We start from the raw sequence: 25999 nt of genomic DNA, 5'->3' as shown, positions 1-25999 counted from the left end.
CTGTGTTTTCTCCAGGCCCTCAGGCTGCCCAGGGGTCCCCCCTCCCTGGCTTTAGGCGGAGCTTTCCCCTTCCCCACCACGGGCCCTCTCAAGGCAAGGCCGGCTTGCATCTGAAACCAGGGAGGTGTGGCTTCTGCCAGGGCCACACTGGGCATGGTGGGGGTGGGACAGGGTTCCCAAGGCTTGTGTGTCTTCCCTCTCAGGTAGTGCATACCCTGGGGTGGCAGCAGTGCCCTTCGTGTAAGGTGGAGGTTCTGGGTGGGACGTGGGACATGCACACACCGACTCACATGCTGTCTTGTAGGTGCACTTGGTCATTAAGCTTTTATTAGCTGCTCCTTAGTGCCCACTTCTGTGCTCAGGACACAAATGATTTAAGCTTCTATTTCCTCAGGAGGAGTCCACATTCTGGGTAGGAGAGTTGTAAACTGGTTACAATGCAGAACATAACTGTATGTTATGATAACAAGAGTAAAATGCATTGGGCACAGGATGGGTCTCAGGCCCCTCCTCTGACCGCCAGCACCACCCACGAAGGTGAACCTTGTAGCTTCTCCTATGCATGGGGAGTTGAGGCCTAGAGAAGGGGACACGCAGCCATGCGAGGCAGAATGAAGGTTCAAACGCGGGACTGTGTGACCCAGAGCACTTATTTATTGCTATCTACTGCCAGAGGGGTAGAAGAGCCTTGAAAATTCCAAGGAGAGACCACCCCATCTAGGAAAGTGAGGGGAGGCTTCCTTGAGGAGGTGATACCTGGCTGGGTTCCATGGCCTCTCCTCCCCTCATCTCTAGATAAAATCAGGGGCCCGAGGAGACCCAGAGTATGGTTTCCATTTGCCCAGCCACAAGGTGAGGATGGTGACAGGCCGAGCTCAGTGCTTCGGGTGGGGCTGCCCATCTCTCTTAGGCAGGAGCACTGCCCTTGAGCCAGGGGCCTCAAGAAGCTACTGTCACTGACAGGCTGGTGACATTCCTGGTAACACAGATACTTCACACTTAAGCTTCCAGGAGACAGCAGAACCCATACATCTCCTTTCAGTGACGTGGCATCTGGCTGGCTGCCACCCTTTCTCCCTCCCAGGCCAAACTAGTCCCTTCTCTGGCTGAGGCTGCAAACTTAGTGCAGTGTGGGAACGACACCTAGTGGACCCTGTGAGAATCTCCACCCTGCTGCTGCTTCAGGCCACCAGTGGCTCTCAGCACGCAGAACACCTGCCACGCACAGAGTTGGGAAGGGGAAGTAAACTTGTTGGATGAGTGAGTGGGAAGTTATGTGGGAAAGTGCGGAGGCAGTTGGAGAGACTGGGACCTTGGCTTTGCCAGCTTCTGTCTACCCAATCCCCTTGCCCCCTGCCCCCCCATCCTCCTGAAGTGTGGGCCCCTCAGGGTCTCCCTGACACCCTTTTGTTTGTATTGACAAAGTCTCTCCATATCCCACATGTCATTTCATCCTCACTAAAGCCCTTTGAGTCCAAGGAAGAGTGTCAACATTCTCATGTTACAGGTGAAAAAGCGGCCTTGGGGACAGCAGCATGCCCTGGCTGCCCCACTGGCAGATGGAGGTGCCGAGGTACCAGCCTAGGCCTGTCTGGGAGGTAGCTGGCACTTGTTAGTGGTATTTCAGATTCAAGAGGCTCAGGCCTGGGGTCGGGGGCAGGGGCCACAGGGAATTGGTTCCCTCGTGCACCTTCACTCACTCCAGCTCACGCTCACAGCTCCTGTGCAGAGCGGGATGAGTGGCATGGCTGTCTGAGCAGAGCTCTCCCTGAAGACTACAAGGCCCAGGCTCTGGCTGCCTTCCACCACAGCGTGGAGGTGAGTGGGGGCCCTGGGACCCACCTGACACCAGCCACACAGCGCTGGGCAGGCCACGCACCCAGGAGGACTTAGAGCTCCTTCCCTTAGGGCACCGGCTCCACCTCCTCCTCCCACCTTTCCCTACCAAGTTCCCACCCGGCCAAGGGGCAGTCACTGTGCAACCCCAACCCAGAGCACAGCACCTCCAGTTGGCTCTGTTTCCAACCCAAGATCTGCTTCCTAGAGGACGTATGTGTGTGGGGGTGAGGTGGGGTGTCATAGAATTAGAATTCACCCTGCCCTACACACATACGCACCTCATACAGGAAAGTGGGCTCCCATCCAGCAGGTCTCCTGACCACGCTGCTCACCCCATTCTTTGCTCTAGATAAGGGAGAGGCTTGGGGTCAGCCTGGGGGAGAGGCCCCCCACGTTGGTGCCTGTCACACATGTTATGATGTGCATGAACTGCGGCTGCGACTTCTCCCTCACCCTGAGACGTCATCACTGCCATGCCTGTGGCAAGGTGAGTCGCCCTCCCCAGGGGGAGTGTGTGCATGGGGGTGGCGTGAGGTGGGGATTCAGGGGCATTCTGCAGTTACTGCGGGCCAGCCCAGAGTGAGGCATGTTCAAACCAACCCTGAGAGGTAGGAATTATTAATCCTCATTTTACTGATGTCCTCAAACCACAGTTCCAAATCCCAGGCCTCTTCTATGACACTACCACACTCTCGAAAAAATCATACCATACATGGCTATTATCCTTGGAGAGAAAGTGTTCTGTCATGGTTAAGGGTTCATCAGAAAAACAGATAAGCACTTCCACAGAAACTCTGTAGCTGCCCTGGAAAATCAGGGGGACCCACCACAGTCCCTGGAGGAGGTGGGGGACAGGCAGGCAGAGGGGAGAGGATGCTGGCCCTCTGCACATGCCGAGATGGTGAGAACTGCTCTGACACGTGTCCCCATCTGGGCCTGCAGATTGTGTGCCGTAACTGTTCGAAAAACAAGTACCCTCTGAAGTACCTCAAGGACCGAATGGCCAAGGTCTGCGATGGCTGCTACGGGGAGCTGAAGAAGAGGGGCGGGGACATCCCAGGCCTGATGAGAGGTAACCTAGGGACCACCCTCGCCTTTCTTCTAGGTGGCCCACAGGGCTTCTCCCTGGTCCATGGTTAGTGCTTGAAGCCACTCTCCCTGGAAGGCTTAGAACAAAAGTAACCCACAAGGAGGAGCCAGGGGGTTAAATTTAGACCTGGGTCACTTTTTCCTCAAATGCTGGTTCTGTAAAAAACTGATAGGTGCTCCTAAAAGAAGAGTTCTGTGGGCAGCCAAGTTTGGGAAATGGCTGTGTCAGTGCCTCTAGGTGACAGGAACAGTAAGCAGGGTGCTCACGTTAGCCTCATCATAGCAGCCCTCTTTTCTTTTTGAGAATGTTCTGTAGGCCTATGTTCTGTGAGCCTTTTTTGGGTTAAGAATTGTGAGATCGATAGCAGAGGAGTTCTAGGTCAGGAGAGGGCTGAGGGCCCTCTGATAAAGGCTCCTGAGGATGCTGAGCTGGCTTCTGAGAGACTGCTTGGGGACAGATGTTGCTCAAGTAGAGTTGGGCCAGATGGACAGCAGGTGTATCCTGGGCCTAAAACCAGAGTTCTCCATTGGTGCCACCAAGGCCATCAGAGAGGATAGCCCAACCTCAGCCTCCTTGGGACCTGGTGAAGAGGAGATAGCCGGCACCCAGGAAAAGCCTTCCTTCCCAACCCCCAGGGCCTCTGTGTGAGCAGAAGGGAGTATGGCCATCTTTCGGGCCACACTTAACCCCCATGGGAGGCTAGTTCCCATCTCGGGAGGGACCTAGAGCTCTGATTTACAGGAAGCGGTGTGCCAAAGCAAGATGTGCGCCTGCCATGTGGACACTCACCTCTCTCCCCCATGACTCGTTTTGGTTACAGAGCGGCCCGTGAGCATGAGTTTCCCCCTGTCATCCCCCCGCTTTTCGAGCAGTGCCTTCTCATCCGTCTTCCACAACATCAACCCCTCAACCTTCAAGAAGCAAAAGAAAGTCCCTTCAGCCCTGACTGAGGTAAGGCAGGTGGGGCTGCCTACATGGAGAGGCAGGAGATTTGTAAGGCTTCAGGATCATCCTCAGTGGACAGGGTCAGATTCCCCTGCCCTAGCCTGACTGGGCTCTTTGGGACAAAGAGGACCCCCAATGGGAGACATTCTGGCCATGAGGACAAACAAGAGCAGAGTCTATTTCCTAGTCACAACCAAAAAAACACCGGCATGGTGGCAGAGGGCAGGACCTGAAGTGGTTGTAGATGGTGTTAGGAGATGTCTTTCCCATCCTTCTCTCCACCTCTCCTGTCTCTTCTTTCTTTCCTAGCTCTCCTACCCCATAGGCTAGACCTAGTGCCCAAGGGTACTGCACAGGTCACTGGGGCTCTTCCAACTACAGCAGCTTCAGTCCTGGCTCAGCAATCCCATGGAAGGCTCTCTGGGCTGTTCCCTCTCACCCTGGGGGTCCTTGACAGGCTCTGGCGGTGAGCTTCCTAGAGGCCGTGGCACTCTTTGCAGGACACCTCAGAACTGGCTAAACTCAATGCCATCCTGCAAACAGGAACAGATTTATACATCTAAATTCTAATCACAACCATAAACAAAAGTGTGTCATGAATATACAAGCTGTCAAAAGAAGTGTGACCAGTTGTTTCCGAGTTTCATTAATATTCATTATCAAGTAGCAGGTGGCAAAGGTTTAAAAAAATATTAAGGGATGAAACATTTTAATGGATACGGTTCTACACATTAACTTAATCCCTTTTGCATCTTAAAAGTCTTGGGAATAACACAGAGTAAAAAAATTTTTTCAAAAAACACAAAAGAATATATGATGGAGAGTAAATTCCTCTCCCTCCCCAAACTCCTTCGGTCCCACCCACCCTAGAGGTACCACCACCAAGTTTCTAATGGATCCTCCCAGCAATTTTAATGTATATATATAACAAAGATGTACATTCACAGATCCTCTTTTTTTTTTTTTTTACCAAAAAGATAACATATTACACTGAATCTTCTCACTTAATTTCTCTTAGGTGTTATTTCACACTGCTCATAGATGTAGATCTCATGTGTTTTATTTCACATTGCATGGTTGTCCCATAATTTTTTTAACTAGTCCCTTTCCAAAAATTGAGAAAAGCTCACCGTCTCACTTCCACTGTGCTGGTGGTCTACATGAGTCGAGCTCATAGAACCTGAGTGTTCCATGGGGGCAGAGTTTGAGAACCACTGCTCTTAATCTTCTCCTGGTGCCATGTGGATCTACCCCAGCCAGCCCCTTGGTAACTTTTGCCCAAAGTGACAACCTTTTTATTATCCAAAACCCAGTGGGATCTGCAGCGGCCCCCAGAGAAATGTGTCCCCAGTCTCCCGCCACCCTCTCCCCTTCTCTTAGGAGCTCCTCCTTAGCAGTAAGACCTGCTCCCCATGAGAAGTCTACGGAAATGCTGCCCCCAAGCACCTGTCAGAAAGGGAAGTCACAGAAATGGTTTCCCCTGCCATGTTCTGACTACACTGCTTTCTTGATCTGTGAGATGCTCCAGCAGGGCAAGGGGGCGGAGTGGGGGGAGCCAGTATCTGGTGTAGGAGTCCTGGACCTTTGGCGGGTAGGGTCTTTTCCTGGTGCTTCTCAAAACAATCTGAGCTAGTCATACCTTCCTTTCCCTGCACTGAAGTTTGTTGGCCTCTGGAGTATTTACTGTGGGAGGTCTGAGTTCTTACCTCTCTTCAACTAAATGGAGATTTGACTTCAGTAGGTCCCTCCATACCTCTGGACCTCAGTTTCCCCATCTATAAAATGAGAAAGCCAAATGAAAGTATGTCTAAACCTGGCCTTCTTGCTCTAATAGTAAGATTTATATTTATGTAGCACTTACTGTGGGGTATCTCTCAGGTATCTGTCTTATGTCATTTAATTCCACCTTAACTAACTAGTAAGGAAATAGAGACCTAGAAAAAGTAGGTAAATTGCATGACACTACTCGTCTATAAATGGGTAGTGCCTGGATTGGAGCCCTAGACCGATATTACTCCAAGCCTACCTTCTTAACTCCCACATAAAGCCTGTCTGACCAGGCTACTACTTACTGCTAATAAATTAACACATCTCATTAGCCAAGAGATCATAAAGCTTTTAGGTAAACAGTACAAAGAGGATCTCTCCTTAAATTTAAGAGATTGATAAGCTGAAAAGTGTAAGAATCAGTTTTAGAAGACCATTTTCCCCAGGTATCAGCAGTTTCATTAATTTGAGGGGTTGAGGCTTGGGGAGGAGGACCAGGAATCTGAAACGCCACTAGGGGGCAGCAATCCTGAAGGCAGTCTTTGACTCCTGTGTTTCCTGGGTCCATTCAGTAAATCCTGTGTCTCAAACCATGGTACATTTTTGCTGCCTTTGAAGTGTGTTAGATGTATCCTAAGACCTCATTCAAGTCTCAGATTTCAGAGCAGCATAAACACTCTGCCAACTGTTTTGCATGTCATTTTGTCTCTGTTTGAATTGTGCCCGCTACCTGGTGTGCCCTGACCGTTCTGCTTCTCTTTCTCCAGGTGGCGGCCTCTGGAGAAGGTTCTGCTATAAGTGGCTATCTTAGCCGGTGTAAGAAAGGCAAGAGGCACTGGAAGAAGCTCTGGTTTGTCATCAAAGGCAAAGTGCTCTACACCTACATGGCCAGTGAGGTAGTGGTGGTTCGCCCGTTCTCCCCTCTCTCCTATGAAGGCATGTAGGTTAAGCTCAGAGCCTCAGAATGTCCAAGTGGGGTGTGCACCACACCCTGTCACCTCAGGGCTGTGAGAAGCCTGGATGCTGGTTCCAGTTCCCATGTCAGTCAAGTCTTTATTGAGCAGTGCCATGTACTGAGCGCTTCTGTGGATACACAACCGTGTGCTTGTCCTTAATCTAAGGAATTTAACATTTCTGTGTAGAGATAAGGTGGTACAGCATGCTGATCTGTACGTCAAAATGTTTGACTGTCACAGGCCCAGCATAAGAGAAAGCTACACTCTGCTCTTCCCTTCAGTTGTTTGGGACAAATTTCAACAACTTGAAGGAAGCTACCACACTTTTTTTTTTTTTCATCTGTGCATTCTTCTTTTATCAGGGAACTACTGTGATGACTCTTCTATTAAATAAAACAAGATTATATTTTTATAGAACATCTTACACTTACATCTTCTAAAATATAGGAGAGAGGGCCTTGGAAATCAAGCCTGCTTCCAGAGTAGACGGGTGTGCACTGTGGTTATACAGCAGCAGGGGGCTGTCAGCTCCTGACCCGGGCTGAACCCATAGGCTGATGTGAAAGATTTCTGTGTCCAGGCCCCACCACCTGGTGGCTTCCACAGGCTAAATCTGCTTTGAAAACAGGACTTAAATGCATGCTCAGCTGCAGAGGGTCGGTGCTTTACCCCATGAGGATGTGCACAGAGCATAGGGCTGGCCTTTCTCCCATAACCACAGATGCTGGAGAGGGTGTAAAAGCGACTTCCTTCTTCAGAACATAAAGCTGCTCTAACAAAGGACCTGCAGCTCAGCTGCAGTTGGCCCTGTCCTCAGGTCCCAGAGGTCAGCAGGGACACAGACGGACGGAAGAGACCTAAACGCGGGTCTGAGTGATTCGGACACTATGTGAGCCACGCCCTCCCCAAGCAGGCCCTTCACTTCATGTCCAGAGATGGGGCTTTCAGCGCTGAGAATTTTGATCTTTCCAGTACAAACTGAAATATGACGTACTAGCCTTCTACAACCCAGAACAGTCATCACAGTAGTTCCCTGAGTAGGCAGTGAGTGGGACTTGCTCAGAATTTCTCATACACAAAGGTGTGTTGTGGATCTCTATGACATGGAGATTTCCCAAGCTGGCTTGACCACAGGCTGTTCCTTATGGAGCATCACATAGAACTGTTTTTGCACAGGACACACTTTTGGAAGAAATTCTGGTTTAGATGAACAAAGCCTGGTGATAAATAACCATCAAAAAGAAGTGAATTCTGTCTTAGAACAGAAAACCCAAAGTCTCTAGGTTCTGAGCAACAATTGTCATGGAAGTAACAGCATAGGTTAATTTTAAAAGATGAATTTAAATATGCTTCCAGAGAGGAACTCGTACAATTTCTCAATAAGCATATTCCAGTGAGAACAAGCTTTAAATTGCATCAAAGAAAAAAGGTGTGATAAAGTAGATAGCCAGTTGTCACTATCTGCACTACCATGAACATGTTATGTATCCTGAGATGACCCAAAGCTGAGGTAACTTGCTATTCAGTAATAATCCTGGGAGTAAGTGATTGTCAGAAATATATAGGAATTTTTTCTGTTTTTTCCAACATTTTATCATTTAGTTATTATAAAAAAATTTCAAACATTAAATAATGGAAGAATTTTCAGTGAGTAGCCATCGACTAGATTATACTTTCTTGATCAAGTATCTATTTATTCATCCTTCTATCCATCTGACTTTTGATGCTTTTCAAAGTATACTTCCCCCAGGAGTTCAATATTTGTGTATCTTTTTTTTTTGCAGTGCAATTTATATATAACGAAGTGAACAATTATTGTTTTAAGGATACTATTTGATGAATTTTGATCATGCACCTATAAATCTCCACCTCACCCCTGTCTTTGAGAAAATATGCTATCCTGATTTTTTCCCACCAGAGATTCATTTTGCCTCTTAGATTATCATATAAATGGAATCATGAGTGACTTCTTCCACTCGGCATGTTTTGGAGATTCAGTCACTATTGCATTTAGCAATAGGTCACTCCTTTTTATGGCTGAGTAGTACTGTATTTTGTAAATATACCAGTTTGTTTATCCATTCACCAGTTGAAGGACATTTGGGCTGTTTCCAGTTTGAGGTAATCATCAATAAAGCCACTTAATTTTTGCATGTAAGTTTTTGTGTGAAAATAGATTTTTATTTCACCTTAGGTAGAGACCTAGAGTTGGAATTTTTAGAACATAGAAACTTATATGTTTGGTTTATAAGAAATTATCAGACCTTTTTTCAAAATGGTGCACAAGTTTACACCCCACCCCCTAGCAATGTATATAAATTGGGGAGTTCTGTTGACTTCCCATGTTTTCCAAGACTTTATATTGTCAGTCTTTAATTTTAGCCATTCTACTGACAGTGTGGTTTTAATTTAGATTTTCCTAGTGACTAATGATATTTTCCATGTGTTTATTGGCCATTCATATATTTCCTGTTGAGAAATGTCTATTTAGATGTCTTGCCCATTTTCTAAGTAGGTCATCTTCCCGTTATTGACTTCTTTATATATCTTGGAAACCAGTCTTTTGTCAGATAAATGTTTTCTGAATATTCTATCAGTGGCTTACCTATTCATTTTCTAAATGAATGAACAAATCTTTTGGTGAACAGAAGTTTATAACTTCAATGAAATCCACTTTATCGATTTTTTTTTCTTTATGGCTATTGCTTTCCGTGTCCTAAGAAACTTTTGTCTACTACAGGCCACAAAGTTATTCTCTTATATTTTCTTCTGAAAACTTTACTGTTTTAGCTTTTACATTTAGGTCTGTTTCAAATTAATGTTTGTGTATGGTCTAAGATTGGGGTCGATGTTCATTTTTTCTTTTTCCATATGGATATCCAGTTGTTCCAGGACCACTTGTAGAAGACTTTCCTTTCCCTGTTAGGTTATTTTGGTCTTTGTTACAAACTAGGTGATTGAATAAGTGTGGGTTTATTTCTGGACTCTATTCTGTTTCACTGATATATTTACCAATCCTTATGCTAATAGCATACTGTCTTAATTACTATAACTTTAGAGTAAGGCTTAAAGTCAGGTTGTGTAAGTCCTCAACTTGGTTCTTTTTAAAGATTGTTTTGGGTGTGCTAGGTCTTTGTGTTTCCATATAAACTTGTCAATTTCTACCAAAAAAAAAAAAAACCCTGCTAAGATAAGACAGGGATTGTTGAATCTATAGATCAATTTGGGGAGAATTGGCATCTTAACAATATTGAAATCTTTTAATTCATGAACATGGTATTGATTTTTATTAATGCTTCAATTTCTCTGTTTTGTAGTCTTTAGTATAGAGGTCTTACATTTCTGTTCTTGCATTTCTTTTAACTTAATGTTTTATTTTTTTGAAGGAAATTTTTAATGGAGTGTATTTTATTTTCTAGTTGTTTGCAGCTAGTATACAGATGTGAAAATTGATTTTCCTGTGACCTTGCTAAATTCATTAGTAGTTCTAGTAGTTTTGTAATCAATCATGTTCTTTGTAAGCACAGATAGTTTTATGTCTTCCTTTCTGATCTTTGTGTTTCATTTCTTTTTCTTGCCTGATTGCAGTGGCTAGGACCCTCAGTACAGTGTTGAATTCAATTGGTAAGAGTGAACACCCTCCTGCCTTATTCCTAGTCTTAGGGGAAGAGCATTTAGTATGTCACTATTAAGTATGATGTTAGCTGTAGGTATTTTATAGATGCCCTCTGTCAGATTAAGGAAGTTCCCTTCTATTCCTAGTTTGTTGAAAGTTTTTATCATGAATGAATGTTGAATTTTGTCAAATGCGTTTTCTGATCCAGTGATCTTTGAAAATTCATTCCCTTTTATACACAAACTCTTCTTCCCTCCCTCCTCCTATCACAACCATTCTAATGTGCTTAACTAAGTATAGCTCTTTGTTTATGTGTAGTTTTATAAAGTTGTATCATTTACGAACATGTATTTTTACGTAAATATGTGTGTATCTTTATAGAAGAAAGCTTTTTTTTTTTTTCCCACTGAGCACTATGGTTTTAAGGTCCCTCTGTGTTCTCTGGGTATATCTCATCACATTGTTAGCCCTTTTATAGCACAGACACCCTAAGTGTTCCATACTGAGGCCCTGTGAATGAGGGCATGGGGCAGTGAGTACAGAATATGTTATCAGAAGTAACTCTAGAAAACTAGCTGAGTCACTGACTAATCAAATCAGTGGAAAGAATGTGGGGTTAGAATGTGGTCATAAGTCTAAATCCTGGCTCTCCCCCTTACTGTGTGATCTTAGGGAGTTATTTGCCTTTCTGAGCTCAATTTCTTCTTAGAATGTGGGTAGGACATTCTGTGATTTCTGTGACGATTAAACAAGGTAATGTGAAGGTGAAAATGCCTGGAACCTAGTAGGCTGTCCCAAAATGATGTTTCCCTCCTCGTGCCTGGTCCTGATGGGAAGCGGGGGTGAAGGGTATGTGCGTGGTTATTTCACTGTTGCCCAAGCATGCCCCACAAAGAAGTGTTCATCATACACCTTAAATTGGAGATACCGATGAACACTAAGTATTGACCATATATAGTGCTGTGTTTAATATCAGATTTTCCTTCTGCCCTCTGCAGGACACAGTGGCCATGGAGAGTATGCCCCTGCTGGGGTTCACCATTGCCCCAGAAAAGGAAGAGGGCAGCAGCGAAGTAGGACCTGTTTTTCACCTTTACCACAAGAAAACCCTATTTTATAGCTTTAAAGCTGAGGATACCAATTCAGCTCAAAGGTACCAAATAACTACTCCTGTAATCCCTTGCCTCTCTCTCAGAAAGACGTAAGTTGTTACTGGGGCTTTGGCTTCTCTTCTTCAGCCATCCCATCCCATCAAGTCCCTTTGGGCCACAGCAGAAGAGTAAACTACCTATTTCCAGTTATGTGATTTTAAAAATATTATGATTCATTCATACAGGCATGCATTGATTTAGCAAACCTTTGCACTGTGCTCCAGGCCTTTGCTAAATGCTGGGGAAATCAAATAAATGTGACTATGATATGGTCGCTGACCTTTCTAATCTAGTCACTTACAGGTTCTGTGACCAGAGTTACAGACAGTTACAACACCAAGTGTCCCCTCTTCTGTTTACAGGTGGATCAAGGCCATGGAAGATGCAAGTGTGTTATAGCAGTTATCAAGCATGTGGACTGAGAATAAACTCTTAGGTTGATATGTGGACCCTTCAGGAAACCAATTCATGTCCCCAATCATCTGGATATACATTGGATTTAGCACAGGGGCCTGACCTTTTTGCCAGAACCCCCTTGCTCACACCTTCACAAGTGGAATCCTTAAGGGATATTTATGGACTGCCCCTTTTTTGTCTACATGTTTACCACCCCACCCTGACTTAAACTATTTCCTTACCTAGCAGTGAGTTAAAATTTAGTAATAAGAAGACATGAAACTGATAGAAAAGTACATTTTAGAAATGCAGGCTTTTTAGTAGAAACACGTTTTTTCAATTTTTACTCCTGGTAAACATCGCCACCTTTCGTATTGTTGATTTCAGTGCCTCAGGTGAAATAAGAAACAACTGGTAAATAACAGCTACTCTCATCGAAAGCACTTTATTGTTTTACTGAGCTACAACCTCCAATTTTATGTGTTCCAAGTGATTTACTTAAGTAACTAGCAGGTGGAGCCCTGTGGACTGATTTGCCACCAGTACTCGACAAGGGTGTACGGAAAACTGACTTGTGCAACCCTGGCTGCGGCAACACTTGTGCAACCCTGGCTGCGGCAAGGTCCTCCTTACCGCAGACGGCGCACTGCGCTGGATAGGAAGGCAAGGGTTTCCTCCTCCTTTCCATCCCGCAACCTGTGTACTGACATGACTTAATAAAGGAGGGACTCCCTCCTTCACACAGCGGTTCTCAACACTGCGCCAGTGCTGGAAGCTTGGCTGCTGGCAGATCCAGCGCCCGCCCTGGAGATCACTGCAAACCCGCCGAAGAGACAGAGTCTGCTTTAATTTATTGTGTGCCTTCCCGAGTTTTACCCCACACAAGTTGACAGCATTATGTTTATAAGAACCTGTTTTTATTTTCGATGTGGCAATCCTTAGCTGTATTATGAAGCCTTGAGAGAGATAAAAAGCCTTGAGAGATGTGATCAGCAAGTGAATTCATGGTCTTAGCCAATAGTCTGGACCCAATGAGGGAACACAGAAGTAGTGGCTTGATGATAACTCTCTGGGCGCCTGGGGCTCAGTCACCTCCCACTGATGACTGCTGCTCATTATGCTGGAAGTATTTTTACATAAAGCAAATTGGGGGTGGAGGGTGGGTGGGATTCCTTGTTATTCTCATCGAAATAAAAAACAGTCCTATCATTTTCTGATGTCCTGTTCCCACCCTCCTGCTGCGCTGTCCCCTAAGAAAAGGTATTTACTGACAAACCTTTTGTAAAAACCCCCATCTCAAGGAGTTATTTACATTAAGGGGAATTTTTTCTAGTTGGCAGTTATTTTTAAATACTTGCATTAAACAATTGATGCAAACTAAGCGAATAGACAGGTCATTTATTAATTTTTGAGGGTTTAATTCCAATGGAATAGTTTTCATCATCAAACATATTTAAATGACCTTTGGACCCTGTGAGCCTTTAAAAAGTATAGTAGGACTTCAGCACCAGGCAGTGGGAGTTTCCCCAACCTGCTACTGCCCATTGTCAGTTTCTGAGATCTAGGTAGAATTATGTGTCTGGAAGTCATTTGAAGGGCTCTTTTATCATATAACATCCTATTCCCAATACTCTGTAAAGAGGTAATAGAGCTTTTATTTCTCAGTGAATAGTTACATTAATTAAAACACCTGGGTTATAGATTAAATACACTAGATAGGTTTTGTAGAAGGAAGTGGCAGAGGCTACCAAGATCTTCCATAGCTCATGAGTGACTGGACAAGGACTCGCCTGGTTTACCTGGACCCTGTCTTTACCTATCCCTTGTATGGCTCTTTGTGTACTTATTTCAGCTGATTTCTACTGGCCGATTTCACTCATTCCTTCTTGCCCATTTTACATGTTTGTGTTACCCTGCTGTACGTGGGCCTACCTGGAGTAAATCATATGAAGCTGCCCAACTGGCCTGAGGGTATTCCCTCTCACTGGGCCCAGAGGCTGGAGAAATGTCCAGCTTTGACACTGGGGAAGGCAGTGCTGCCCAAGACCCCCACAGTATCTGATTTGCCCCCTGCTCCCTGGACAGAGAGCAGCCCCTTCGCTGTGCACCTTCGGCAAATGCTGTTTCTCGGGAGGAAGCAGTACTGTGCCAACCTGTGGCTCAGAAATGAGAACTTGGGCCCTGACCTCAAAAGCTCTGAGCCTCAGTGCCCTCATCTGTCACGCAGAGACCATTCTAGCTTCCCAAAGAGTTCAGGGGATCAAGCACAAACCAAATGTTGTGAAAGTGGCTGAGACCATAAACCTTTGGGGAAGGGCACTGTGTTGTTACACAAAAGGAAAATAAAGTCATGAGCCCTGTTCTGTGACAATACAATATGAAGATAATACACAAAGAAAAAAAAGAAACCTTCCTTTTTATCCATGAAAATGCCAAGAAAGAGAAACCAGGCCTGAAGAGAGCCTAGCAAGGGTAGGCTGAAACCCTTTCACCATTGTGTCTTCTCCCATCCATTTGTTTTCAGGGACCTTTCCCTGAGCTCCACATGTGGACCAGAAAAACACAAATCTCTGCAGGATTGGTCTCTGCCTGCTTCTCAGAATCAGTAGTGTTATAAAACTCAGGGTTTTACTGAAAGCAGCACTTATCTTACATTATGGTGGTATCACACCTTCCCTGCAGACTGAATATATTTTCCAGCCTGAATTGGTCTTATTAAGTAGGAATAATGGTTATTACTAATACAAAGCACACTAGAAACACAGTAGTATACAGATATTGATTGAGTTCCTGGGCCCTAATAATTGTTTCACATATCAGAAATATGCTGAGTTCTGGTCAGGCTGACAGACTGACCACTCATTCTCCCTTGCATGCAGCCTAGTGCTGTGTGTAGGTGTGTAGTGAGGGGCTGATACTCAGGCTAACCTTCAGGCATGCACTGGGTGAGCCAAGGCCAGACTCCAGCAGTCCTGCTACTGCCACTGAAGGGTAATATGGTTTTTGTCCTTTATCTAGTCCACCTATTCATTTGATTAACGATGAAAATGTCATGGCAGAACACTGAAGCCCTAAATGGAGACTGAGGCCTCCTAGAGTGGTAGGACCAGACTGGAGCCTGAGTTTTTTCCTGCTATAGGGCAAAGTAACAATATGCCAGAATAGTCTGAATTGATTCAGCCTGTGATTTGCAGCTTCTGTGATCAGGTAAGTTTCTGTACTTCCATGTATTAATAATGGTTAGCTGAGAGGGCAGATGTGTCCACACTAAGATGTCTATTTTCAAGAGCAAGTAAATGGAAACCAACTTCACACATTGGCTTAAGAAATGATGAAATTAGCTCAACAAGAGGAGGTACGCAAGCAGGACAGGTTAAGGGTTCTAGAGTATTCCCAAGAACCAAGGTCTTTGGTTTTCTCTGACCTGCTGTCCACTGTCAGTTTGATTCCTGGGCTGGTTCCCAAGAGTCTGACTGGTGACTGCCACTGATGGGTGGGGCTAGAGACGTGCCTGTTCACAACCACCATGGAGGGAGAAGTTGGCTTTCTGTAGCTAGCTTTTTCCTTAGAAGCACCCAGCAGGTTCTCTATATGGCTCCAGGAACACACTTACTTGTACTTGTTCTCTCCTGAGCTAGTCACCGGAAAGGGGCCCACTGTGAGTGGCACAGACCAGATAGCTGGGCAGTGTAAGTACAATGGCTGCTGGTGACTCACCCATAATGTCCACATTCTGGACCACATCTACAAAGACTATGGTTTGGATTTGTGTAGTGAAAGCGTTGTGCCTTGTCATGGATTTGGGGGATTATCTGTGACAGAATAATTTACAGGACAACTATTTGGGCATCTATTATATATTTTTGTTAAATATTACTATAAGTGGTATTGGGAAGATGATTTGATGTTATTGATCCCTTAAGCACCTAATCAAACACAGTTGTTTAACAGCAGCCAAAAAACACCTCTCACAAGATCCTAGAAAACCTGTGTGATTTTTAGCAAGAAATAACAGCAAGCATCTCTGCATGAAGTGCTATAAGTACTTTAACACTGTTACTTCATTTAATTTCCTCAGGACTGCTGAGGTGAGTTCTATTATTATCCCCATTTTGCAGATGAGGAAACCAGAGGTTAGAAACATTAGGTAACTTGGCCAGGGTCCCCCTCTCGGTAGGTCTGGGGTGGGGCCCAGGTATCTACAGTGTGTACAAATGCTTCAGGAGACTGTGCACAGGCAGGTTGGTTATCTGGGGTTAGGGCTGGGAAGGTTTCACAGAGGTGTTATTCAGCTGCATCTTGAATAAGTTTAGCTCAATCATGGGGAGCGATCTTAGCTTGTCACCAGGCTATGAGTCTGTGGTAGAAGTGCCAATTTACAGGCTGTATCTGCCGTGTATATTCAGATCCTTTGCTGAAGAAAAGTGAGACACAAGAGTGTCTGAAATGATAAAGGCATGAGAGCTGGCACTGGTGACATCACACAAGATTGCAAGACACTTCTTAAAATTTGACACTATGCCAAACATTGTACAGAGAAACATACAGCTAAAGCAGAGAATATTTTACGAGAAAACCAGTCTAACTGAGCTGGACACAGGACTAGCAAAAAGGTGGTACCTGGCCAGTAAAACATCCCCTTCCACGGAATTCTTTGGAGCTTTATGACCCTGTGGCCACCCTCATAATGTCCTGGTGATCATGGGATTTTGCAAAACAGGGTCTCTACATCAGCAGCCCCAACCTTTTTCACACCAGGGACTAGTGCTCTTATGAGAATCTGATGCCTGATGATCTGAGGTGGAGCTGAGGCAGTGATGCTAGCACTGGGGAGTGGCTGCAAATACAGATAAAGCTTTGCCACTTGCCCACCGCTCACCTTTTGCTGTGCAGCCTCGTTCCTAACAGGCCACGGACCAGTACAGGTCTGCGGCTTGGGGTTTGGAGACCTTTGCTCTACGTGGTCTTGATCTCTTCCTTGTACAGATAATTTAATCATGTCTCACAGGAAAGGGCATTCTGTGTCAACAGAGTAGCATGACAATGGGTCTCATTTTCTACTTTGATCTTTCAAGGATGCTGTTATAACAGAGCCATTGTGTAGGGGCAGCACTTCCTCAGGAACTTCCCCTGGAGTGAAAGAGAGGCTTATACAAAATAAAATCTGTATTAAGAAAGCAAGCAAGGAAGAAAGCATCAAGAAAGCAAAAAAAAAAAAAATCACATAGATTTTTAGCCTTTTTTCAAATTCTGGGAGTGGGTTATGAAATCAACGTAATAGGTCACAACCAGTGCCCTCACCACCACCTACTGAAGAGAACAGAGTAGGACACAGCAAAGTATATATCCATTGTCCTTAAGGATTATTTCATGACATTTTCCTCTCAATTGTGTATGTATATACTTATGATATATTGATTGTTGATGTAAAATATTTATATAGCTTGTGGTCAAAAAAACTTTAAAGAATATCAGGTAAGGAAAAAAGAGCACGAAGTTGTAGATACATAAGCCAAAACAAAAGACTTTGTTAAGGTCACATTCAAATGTATTGACATATCTCCAGTTTTATTTCCTGAATGCTTCAAAAAATATTGCAAGGGGAGAAGGTAAAAAATCCATGGTAAAGCTACACAAATTCTTTTGATCAGGAAGTGGTTACTGTAGTAATTAAAGGAAAACTCTATTATTGGTATATGTAAATTATAAATGACAAAATTCTCCAGGAGCTGAGGTGCAAACAGAGAGCTTTAAAATAACATGTTTCATCCCAGGTTCTCCAACAGCATGTTTTCAACGGTGACTACCACTCTGGTTTATATAAGGATTCCCCACTCAAGTGCAAATTGCCCTAACTGACCACAAGTTCTCTTCAAAATTGGGATCTCGCTTTCAAAAGTGCAATTCACATTCTCTCCAAAGGTGGACTCAGAGGGAAGTGCGTCTAATACTTTTATCAACAGCTATATCCCAAAATCTATTCTCTGGTAAAGTGTAGGCAATAAGCTATACATTCTTTAGATATTTTAAGTAACAGATATGAGCAGATCAGAATTTAAAAGAGTTGCCAGCTCCAATATATGGCCCTTCAAATCCAGTGGCCTGTAGTTAACGACCCAGAATTTAAAAGAGTTGCCAGCTCCAATATATGGCCCTTCAAATCCAGTGGCCTGTAGTTAACGACCCCTAACAATATCACACTAGAATTCATGAATGTGTAATGGAGCTGCCCTGCTGTGAGCAGCATACATGAGGAAATAAATTACCTCTTGATCGCTCCAGTAATTGGCTTGATTATGCCAACACATATAATTATGAAAATTATTATAGGCATAGATTAGACAGCTCTTTTAAAGATACAGCTACAATACCACTCAGTGTGACCCTAAATCTTATTTTACGTGGCAAGGTGAAAAATGACCATTAGTTTTCACTATAGCAATTTGACTAAATATCATCCTTTTACCCTACTCAATAAATATCTTCCATTTTTACAGTTATCAAGATATCACTGTCTCATCTTATGGATCCATCCTTTGTTACACTGGATCAGAAACATATCCCTGCCTGATAAGAAGTGAGGAAAATGGCCTTTGAAATAACATTAAAAAAAAAAATTTTTATTTTCCTGGGTATGTCCCTTGACAATGCTAACCTTTATTTGTGAAAAATTCTAAGAGGTCTTTTTCCTCTTTATTTAGGACAACTATAGGGATAAAACTTTTAATAAAGGGTATAACGTAATGTTTCTTGACAAGTTCTCTCTTTGGAAGAAAAATTACAATAGATAAAACATTTGCTAAATAACATTTGCTAAATAAATTTGTAAGTAAATTTAATATCGTATATTAAACATATCTACATAATTTAAAAGTGTTCAATTCCGACCTTCAGTCAAGAGTTTTGAGCTCTGTTTCAGAAGCCTTTGTGAATGCATAAGTGTTTCCCCTTGCTTCCTCCCATACTCATCCACCCTGGTAAGTTTTGCAGCCTGACTGACCTTGGTGCAAACAGGTTGGGGAGCTGGATCTCATCAAAAGTCCCACAATCGGTTAACGGAAAATCTGGAATATGGTAAGACATTAAGGGTGCTCTTCACTCTGCTATACCACCCTCCTTAGCTTCAAGATTTATTAATTTCCAGTTATTCAGGAGATGGACTCTGCTGATTGAAACCCTGATACACAGTTGACTGATACTGACTTTCCTAATACGGAGAAATGTTAATTACCTAAGTTATAGCCAAAACCTCTATGAAGAAATCAAATTGCATGTTGAAACCTCAAGAAACACATTATATTTATTTCCAAGATCATTAGCTGGCGGGGGGGAGGTTGATATGATCAGGGTTGTTTCCTGGTTCTAGAAATTTTCAGTCAACTCCATTGGAATAGGAAGAGAATAAGTGGTTGAATGTTGTGTCCGTAAGCCTATGAGAATGCTAAAGGACTTTGGAACACTACAATACCCAAGTACCACTTTAGCAGTGACACCGTGCTTGGCATAGTACTAAGCACTAGACTGACTCATGGTTATTTACTGGCAAAAGCTCACAATCTGAGAAGTCAGGTACAAATGCTCTAATTCTCTGTGGTAGAAGTGTGAGAAATGGCTGTGGGGAAGTGATGACAGTGAATGGAGTGTGCCTGAGGTAGATTAGGGAAGTGTTCCTGAAGGTGACTTCTGAGTTGGAGCTTGACACCTGAGGAAGGAGTTGCCTTACAGAGAAGAGGGGCTTGGAGAGGCCCCTGGTGGCAGAGAGCAGAATGAGCGAGGTGTGTGAGAAAGAGTAGGATACCACACAACACATTCAGGGAATAGGGTAGTTCAAAATTGCCACTATGTAGGGAGAAGTCACAAAAGCATATGAGACAAGAAAGGCTATTTGGGGCCAGGTTTATTCAGAGACATTGTTCTTATCCTGTAGTTACCAGAAGACCATGGGAACTTCCAGACACTTTAAAAAACAGGTGGCAAGAACAGATGTTTTAGAAACACCTCTCTCATCTTCCATTTAAAGACAAATCGAACACGTGACCTCAAGTCCATTCTGTCAAAGATGGCCTTCTTACAATGTGGCAGCACTCTTCCCATCAAGTGGTGGAAGTATGTATCTCTTTCCCTTGAACCTGGACAACCTTTCTGACAGTAAGTAGCAAATAGAAGTGAATTATGTGGAATGCCACTGTTCTCTTGTGACACTTGCTTTTGGAATGTTTCTGCCATGCTATAAGGAAGCCTAGCCACATGGAGAGGCCACTTGTCAGTGTTCATGCTGCCAGCCAGCATCAACCACTAGACATAACTGTCATGTTATTTTTGGACAATATAAGTTGACAGCTGACAACAAAGTCACTGCAGGGAGGGATGCTATTGAGACACAAGGTTCCCTGCCCCTGGAGAGGCTCAGAGACTGGAAACATAGGTGTCTAGGAAGGCCCAGGTGGAACTAGACAGGAACATCAGCCTAGTCTATGTAAGGAGTCACAAGACCCTCAGATCTCCTAACCCCACCCTATACAGACAAGTGACTGCCCTTTCCCCCACGCTTGCAGGACACAGGAAGTTTATTCTCTGGAAAAAACAACTAGAAGAGGTACAGGCCCCCAACCCCAACACACCCACACACTTACTTTGGATTCAGCCTCTTGACATGGGCTTCTGTTTCTTGCCACTAAATTCTCTTTCCATGACAGATGAAAATGTGTACTCAATAGAAGGAATCAAAGTTCTTTAGAGTTCAACCATGTTTTTATTGGAAGACTACCATTGAATGATGTTCTAATCTCAAGGCCTTGGCTTAGGAGTTTAGATTTTATCTTATTGGTCAGAGGTCTCAAAACCATAAAACGGTTGAAGCCAAGAACCTTGCTTGAGAGGTGCTGCTTGGCTTGCATAGTTAAAAACCATTTGTAAATTGCCAACATTTTAAAGTGAAGAGATTTCACATGTACAAATCCAGATTTCTGGCTTCTCTTAACCCATTTCCTGTTTAGAAAAAAAAAGTGCAGCTCTCTGCCAGCGTTAATTTAATTTTACATAAACACACTCTTTGAGGTTGAAGTAAAACTGGTTTTCAATGTGAAAATAAAATATAAAAACCGTTCTTGGAGTTATTTCTAAACAGAACCTGTCTCTAATCCTAATGTAACAGAAATGTATACATAAATTGAATTCATCAAATGAATCTTTGGCTAATGACTGTTCCAGAACAATGTTAACATCACATGTAGGAATGCTATTTTTTCTAGGATTTGACATTTGCAGCAATCAAGAATTACTGTATTTTAAAAACAGCAATACCACTACTAAAAACAATGTTATAAACAGAATGATGTCATTTGTTTCCAAAGACTACTGATGTACTAGAGCAAAGTGAAAATAAAAAAAGCCAGATATTTCGTGACATCCATTTGGACGTAAGGTAAGGGCTGTAATTCACAAGTTATCGCGGAGTCAACGCTTGGCAACCAGGAAATGGGTTAAGAAATCCAATGACACATCATCTCAGGGCCACATTCCAGGTCTAATGAGGGGCTGCCTCTTTAAGTGGGTAGTGAACTCCCCAAGTGTCACTACCATTTAACATTCTAACCTCCTTTGGATTACCTGCCGGATTCTCCCTCCCCACTTCCCCCTTAGGCATCTGATTTTCATTTCAGCTTTAAAACGTATGCAGAACCATTAAAGAACTTTACAAATAAAAGAGGGTTAGGGGGACGTAGATAGAAGTAAAAGGGGTCAATTATTTGGTGGCAGAAGAAAACTTAATTTTGGGTGGCAAACGCACAATACAATATACATATGACATATTGAACTGTATACTCAAACCTATGTGATTTTATTAATCGACGTAACCCCAATAATTATAATTAAAAAAAAAAAAAAAAAAGAGGGCCAGGAATGGCTGTTTTAGAATACTCAGGCAGCCAAGAAAGGAGAGAGGAAGAGAGGGGAGGGAAGGGTGGAAGCGGCTGGTATGAGACTGGTTAGGAAGGATAGGAAACCACTGCAGTGGAACAAAGATTAAGACCTAAACTAGGGAGGGGTAGGGGAGAGGCCAAATGTGAGGGGAGAACAAAGAGGCTTTAGTAATATTTAGACCCTAGGTCTTGACAATGTACCAAGATCTTCTCAAAGGCCAAGACCCTCTGCCCTCTGTGTAGTATCCCACTTCTCCCCAAGATAAAGGGCAGGATACAAAGCAAAACACAGAAAGGAGACTTTTCCAAGGAACCTGTGGCTTTGGGGTGCACTTCCTGACCTGTAGTTAACAGGCTGTGAAAGACTAGCAGTCTCAAGTCGGTTAATGGAAAAAACAACTATGTGGTGCTGGGCTAGTAAAGAATTATCAAACCTCAAGATTGAGCTAATAGGCAACATTTAAAAAACATCCTTCTAAGCAACCCATATAAAACCGAGGACCAAGAGCAGGTTTATTTTTTTGAGAAGATAATCAAATTCTCTATCATGCACTAAGATAGCTGAGCCAACTACAACTTGGAAATAACACCTTTTCAAGGCCCAGGAAACCCCAGGTCAGAAACTAAAGGGGCATGACTCTCAGTAAAAGCCATTCTGCATGGGGCTCAGGAACTCACTCACTGTGTTCCTGTGCAACCAATCCATCACAGGGTCAATCTTTCTCTTTCCTCTTCCTGGGAAGAACAAGGGCTGTTTACAAAGTCAAGACCTAAGTAGCCTTCTACTGTGACAGAGTTTGACTTTGCCAGAATCATGGTGGTAGGCTGAACGTTTTCTTCCTCTCAAAGTCTTAAGGACAGAAAAGAAAAAATAAACAGAAATAATTTTTAATAAATATTCCACAACTTGCTAGCTAGCCATGTGACTTTGCAGAAGTCATCCTCCCTCTGTTTAAAACAATATAATTATTGTGAAGATTACACAGGATAATGTGTAAGTGTGAGGAATGTGCAATCTGGTATTCTGCAATTACATCTGCTCATAGGCGACATTTAAAAAACATTTAGGAACATTCCTAAAAATTAAGGCTAATAACAACTATATGAGTTTTAAAAAGTTTATTTTATAAACATGTCATCATATAAATGATATAAACATTTCATAAAATATTACTATACTTATAAAGCAGAAGCTATTACAGAAAAACAAATAGAAAGATGTACATAAGTACTTATGAACATAATTACTAAGCCTTCCCAGTATAAAATAAAAACGGAAACCATTTTTTATGCTATCACAAAAGCAATACCCTTACAAGTAAAAAAATCTGTGTTTACTTAAGAGTAACTTGAAAAATTTAGCACATCTGTAACTATTAATCAAAATTTGATTTTAATTGCCTCAACATTTACCATTTAACTGCAAATTTAAAATAACCAAGGATGGCAAAAAACGTTTATGCTGTGCTAGGTACAAAATGAAACTCATTCCTGCTCTCAAAAAGTTCAAAGGCAAGTCAATTAATGATTGACTGCAAACAGATTGGTTAAGTGTGTGGGGAAAAAAAAAAGACCTGCCCAGAGGACGCAGAGGGAATGTCTGGACTCATCCACAGAACGCTGGGCAAGAAGCCAGAAGCCCCAGGCTCAAATCCCAGCTCTGAGAAGTCACCAAACCTTGTTTTCATTGAGTTCATCTGCAAAAACTGGACGATGATACGAATATTGTTCATCATACACTGTTGCTGGGAAAAGCACTCATTCAACAAATGCCCACTTCATATCCACTCTGTACTAGGTACAGCGTTAAGGGCTGAGATCGAGAGGGACAAGGCACATCTCAATATGGGACTCACAGTCTGGGTAGATGCCAAGATGATGGATGCACACACAAGGACTGGGTGCTGCCAAATATATCCTCGCTCTCGTAGAGCCTTCCTTCCCTGTGAACAATTTTCAAGCATGATCAAAGAGTTAAAAGAAAAATTCTTCTAGCTTGCATTTCAAAAGCTAAAACAAAAAGTTTTGGGTTTTTTTTTTGTTGTGCTAATTAATATTTTTAAATTAGATCAGTGATTCAGGCCCACGAGTGTGTAACAGAATTATCTGTGATGCTCAGTAGTGCTGATGCCAGGGTCCCATCCAAAGCTTACTAGTAGTTCTGAAGTGCAACCCCCCGTCCCCCCACCTGCCCCCATCAGGAACTGTTTAAAGGCTGATAAAACAATGTTGAAAGTACTATTAATGCAAATATGGATACTTCTTAATAGTCAAGAAAAGAAAGTATACCTAGTATAATACAACTTGGGTATTCTTTGTGATTACGAAATCCATCAAGTCTTACAAAGCCACTTTGAAGAGTTCTTACTAAAAAGAATTCTAGCAAAAACACAATGGAGCAAAAAATAGCACTATGGCATCAGCTGCAGAGGTTTGCTACCTGCTGATATTTGCAATCTGTGTATGTGTTCATGTGTATCTGTTTTCAGAGGAAGAAAAGCTGCTCAAGCAAGTGAAGATGATAGACACTTGCTACTATTTCCATTAAATAATCAATCTTTAACTGAAAATTTAATATTATAAACAGGGCAGACTGAAGCAGCATAGTTTACAGTATAAACTTTAACATCAAAAGGACTAGATCAGAGCTCTGTCTTCACTTACATACCTATAGCACTAGGCAGGTCACCTTATTTATCTGGGCCTCAGTTCCTGCACCTCAGTAAAAGGGAAATGACAGTGCCTTGTTCACAATGATGCTGAGTATCAAATGAAGAAACTTAAGAAAACTACCAGCCATCACAGGAGCATTAATTACTGTTTAGTATTTATTTCAAAATCTAGTACAATTTGTAATGTGTTTGCAGAAAAAACCCAAAACTCACTAATATGTGCATTTTTACACTATATTTAGAAGCAATATTTAACATTAAAAACCTATTTTGCCAAAAAAAAAAAAAAAACCCCACAACTGCAAAGCAGTCCATGTTTACAAAAATGTACCATCAAAATACTGTTACTTTAGGCACATCACTTCATCTTTCTGTTCTTACTCACCTCTCCTGCAAAAGCTTTCTGCTGGAAGAGGATGAGCCCTTATCATCTCTTGGGGTCCCTTCCAGCTTTAGGATGTGTGTGTGGTTCACCATGACATTACAAAATTTAACTTTTCCTCCCACTTATTTCTTTGCAAGGTGAGAACAAGGAAAAAGGGAAAATTTGTGTGTTTAAAGCATTTCCTGTCAAATAGAAATAAAATTATGGACAAAATACTCAAAGTTGGGGGTCACCCTGACAAAACTCCAAATGGCTACTGTTTAAGATGGGATTAACCCATCCATTTTGGAGTCAGAATAACAAGAAAACTGCAGGAAAAATTTCAATTAGCAGAGGCTCTCTGGCCTACGAAGCCTGATGATCAAGGAGCCTTACCTAAACACTTCAAGGCATCTAGAATAAATAAGTGATCTGCAACTTCCAAAGCAAGTCAAAACTATAAGTCAAGAGAGAAGTATCTAAGGAAAATCGACAATCCAGGATTCGTAAGAAGCAATTTTCTTTACAAATTAAACAGTTTTGCAAACAATTCCTTTATATATACTTCTGTATCACTGTTTACTAGTTCCAAATAGCGAAGGGAAAAGCCATGGACTTAAGATTTGGATATGTTCACTAAAAGACTACAAATAATAAGTTTTGGAGAGTTTCAACACTTTACATATTACCACCAGAAGCTGGTGCGTACTCGGTTCTTTAAAACCTACCCACCTGTACTGAGTAGGGCCCAAACAGTTCAATACCCACCCAATAAACCACCCTCCGACGTACACGCGCTCTGCTGTGATTGCTTCTTCCACCAACAGAGATCTCAGCTCGGCGGGAGGCCGGGATGAAGGAAGTCACAGCGAGACACACAGTCCCCCCTGGCTTCCAGGAACTCCTGGTTCCCCAGGAGAAGCGAACTTGCATCAAATAACGGTGCCCCGCGTCCCCAGGTTTTTAAAACGACCAACCCACTCTTTACCCCGAAAACAGTGGCTGCCTCGCCTTTTAAATTCCAGTTTCGTCTGAAAGCTGTGCCGGCCGAGCCTCGGCCTGAGGCCCCCCGGCGGACAACGCGGACCCCAGCGCCCTCCCGCCGTCGCCGGGCCAGAGGGCCGCGAGGGGCCGGATAGAGAAGCGCCGGATGGAGAAGCGCCGGCTGCAGAAGCGCCGGCTGCGGCGTTCCGGTGCGCGCGCGCGGCTCAGCCAATCGCGTGCTCGCCCGCCCCCCACGGCCACGGTGAGGCTGGCGCTGGGAAGAGGAAGAAGAACAT

General features: G+C 43.3%; 1 protein-coding gene and 1 long non-coding RNA gene across 10 annotated transcripts in view; one reads left to right on the top strand and one right to left on the bottom strand.

Annotated features, from left to right (window-relative positions):
• The window catches only part of FGD5 (FYVE, RhoGEF and PH domain containing 5), a 109856-nt gene extending 97503 nt beyond the window's left edge, over nt 1-12353 (top strand). For 2 of the 5 annotated variants that reach the window (XM_016122032.2, XM_016122030.2), the window contains exons 15-20: nt 1719-1818; nt 2189-2326; nt 2782-2911; nt 3750-3880; nt 6409-6540; nt 11212-11641. In XM_016122032.2, the coding sequence (XP_015977518.2) occupies nt 1719-1818; nt 2189-2326; nt 2782-2911; nt 3750-3880; nt 6409-6540; nt 11212-11418 (838 nt within the window). In that variant the 3' untranslated portion in view covers nt 11419-11641. Of the gene's footprint in view, nt 1-1718; nt 1819-2188; nt 2327-2781; nt 2912-3749; nt 3881-6408; nt 6541-11211; nt 11642-11726 lie in introns of those variants that run through there. The other 3 variants (XM_016122034.2, XM_016122033.2, XM_016122031.2) reach the window with 3 other exon arrangements.
• LOC107498670 lies at nt 3874-25977 on the bottom strand. Of its 5 annotated transcripts, XR_004950425.1 has the most exons (4): nt 23540-25977; nt 22366-22533; nt 5581-5649; nt 3874-4407 (listed from the first exon to the last, which is right to left on the bottom strand). It is a non-coding gene; the product is annotated as an uncharacterized LOC107498670 (long non-coding RNA). The 5 variants fall into 5 exon arrangements; XR_001594117.2 differs by lacking the exon at nt 5581-5649; XR_001594116.2 differs by lacking the exon at nt 3874-4407 and having other exon boundaries at nt 4784-5649.
• Between the last annotated feature and the right edge of the window lie 22 nt (nt 25978-25999).

Source organism: Rousettus aegyptiacus, unplaced genomic scaffold (assembly GCF_014176215.1).
Source record: "Rousettus aegyptiacus isolate mRouAeg1 unplaced genomic scaffold, mRouAeg1.p scaffold_m13_p_4, whole genome shotgun sequence".
Taxonomy (NCBI): Eukaryota; Metazoa; Chordata; class Mammalia; order Chiroptera; family Pteropodidae; genus Rousettus; species Rousettus aegyptiacus.
The sequence above is the reverse complement of the archived record's forward strand: the minus strand, read 5'-3'. Positions and strand labels throughout refer to the sequence as shown.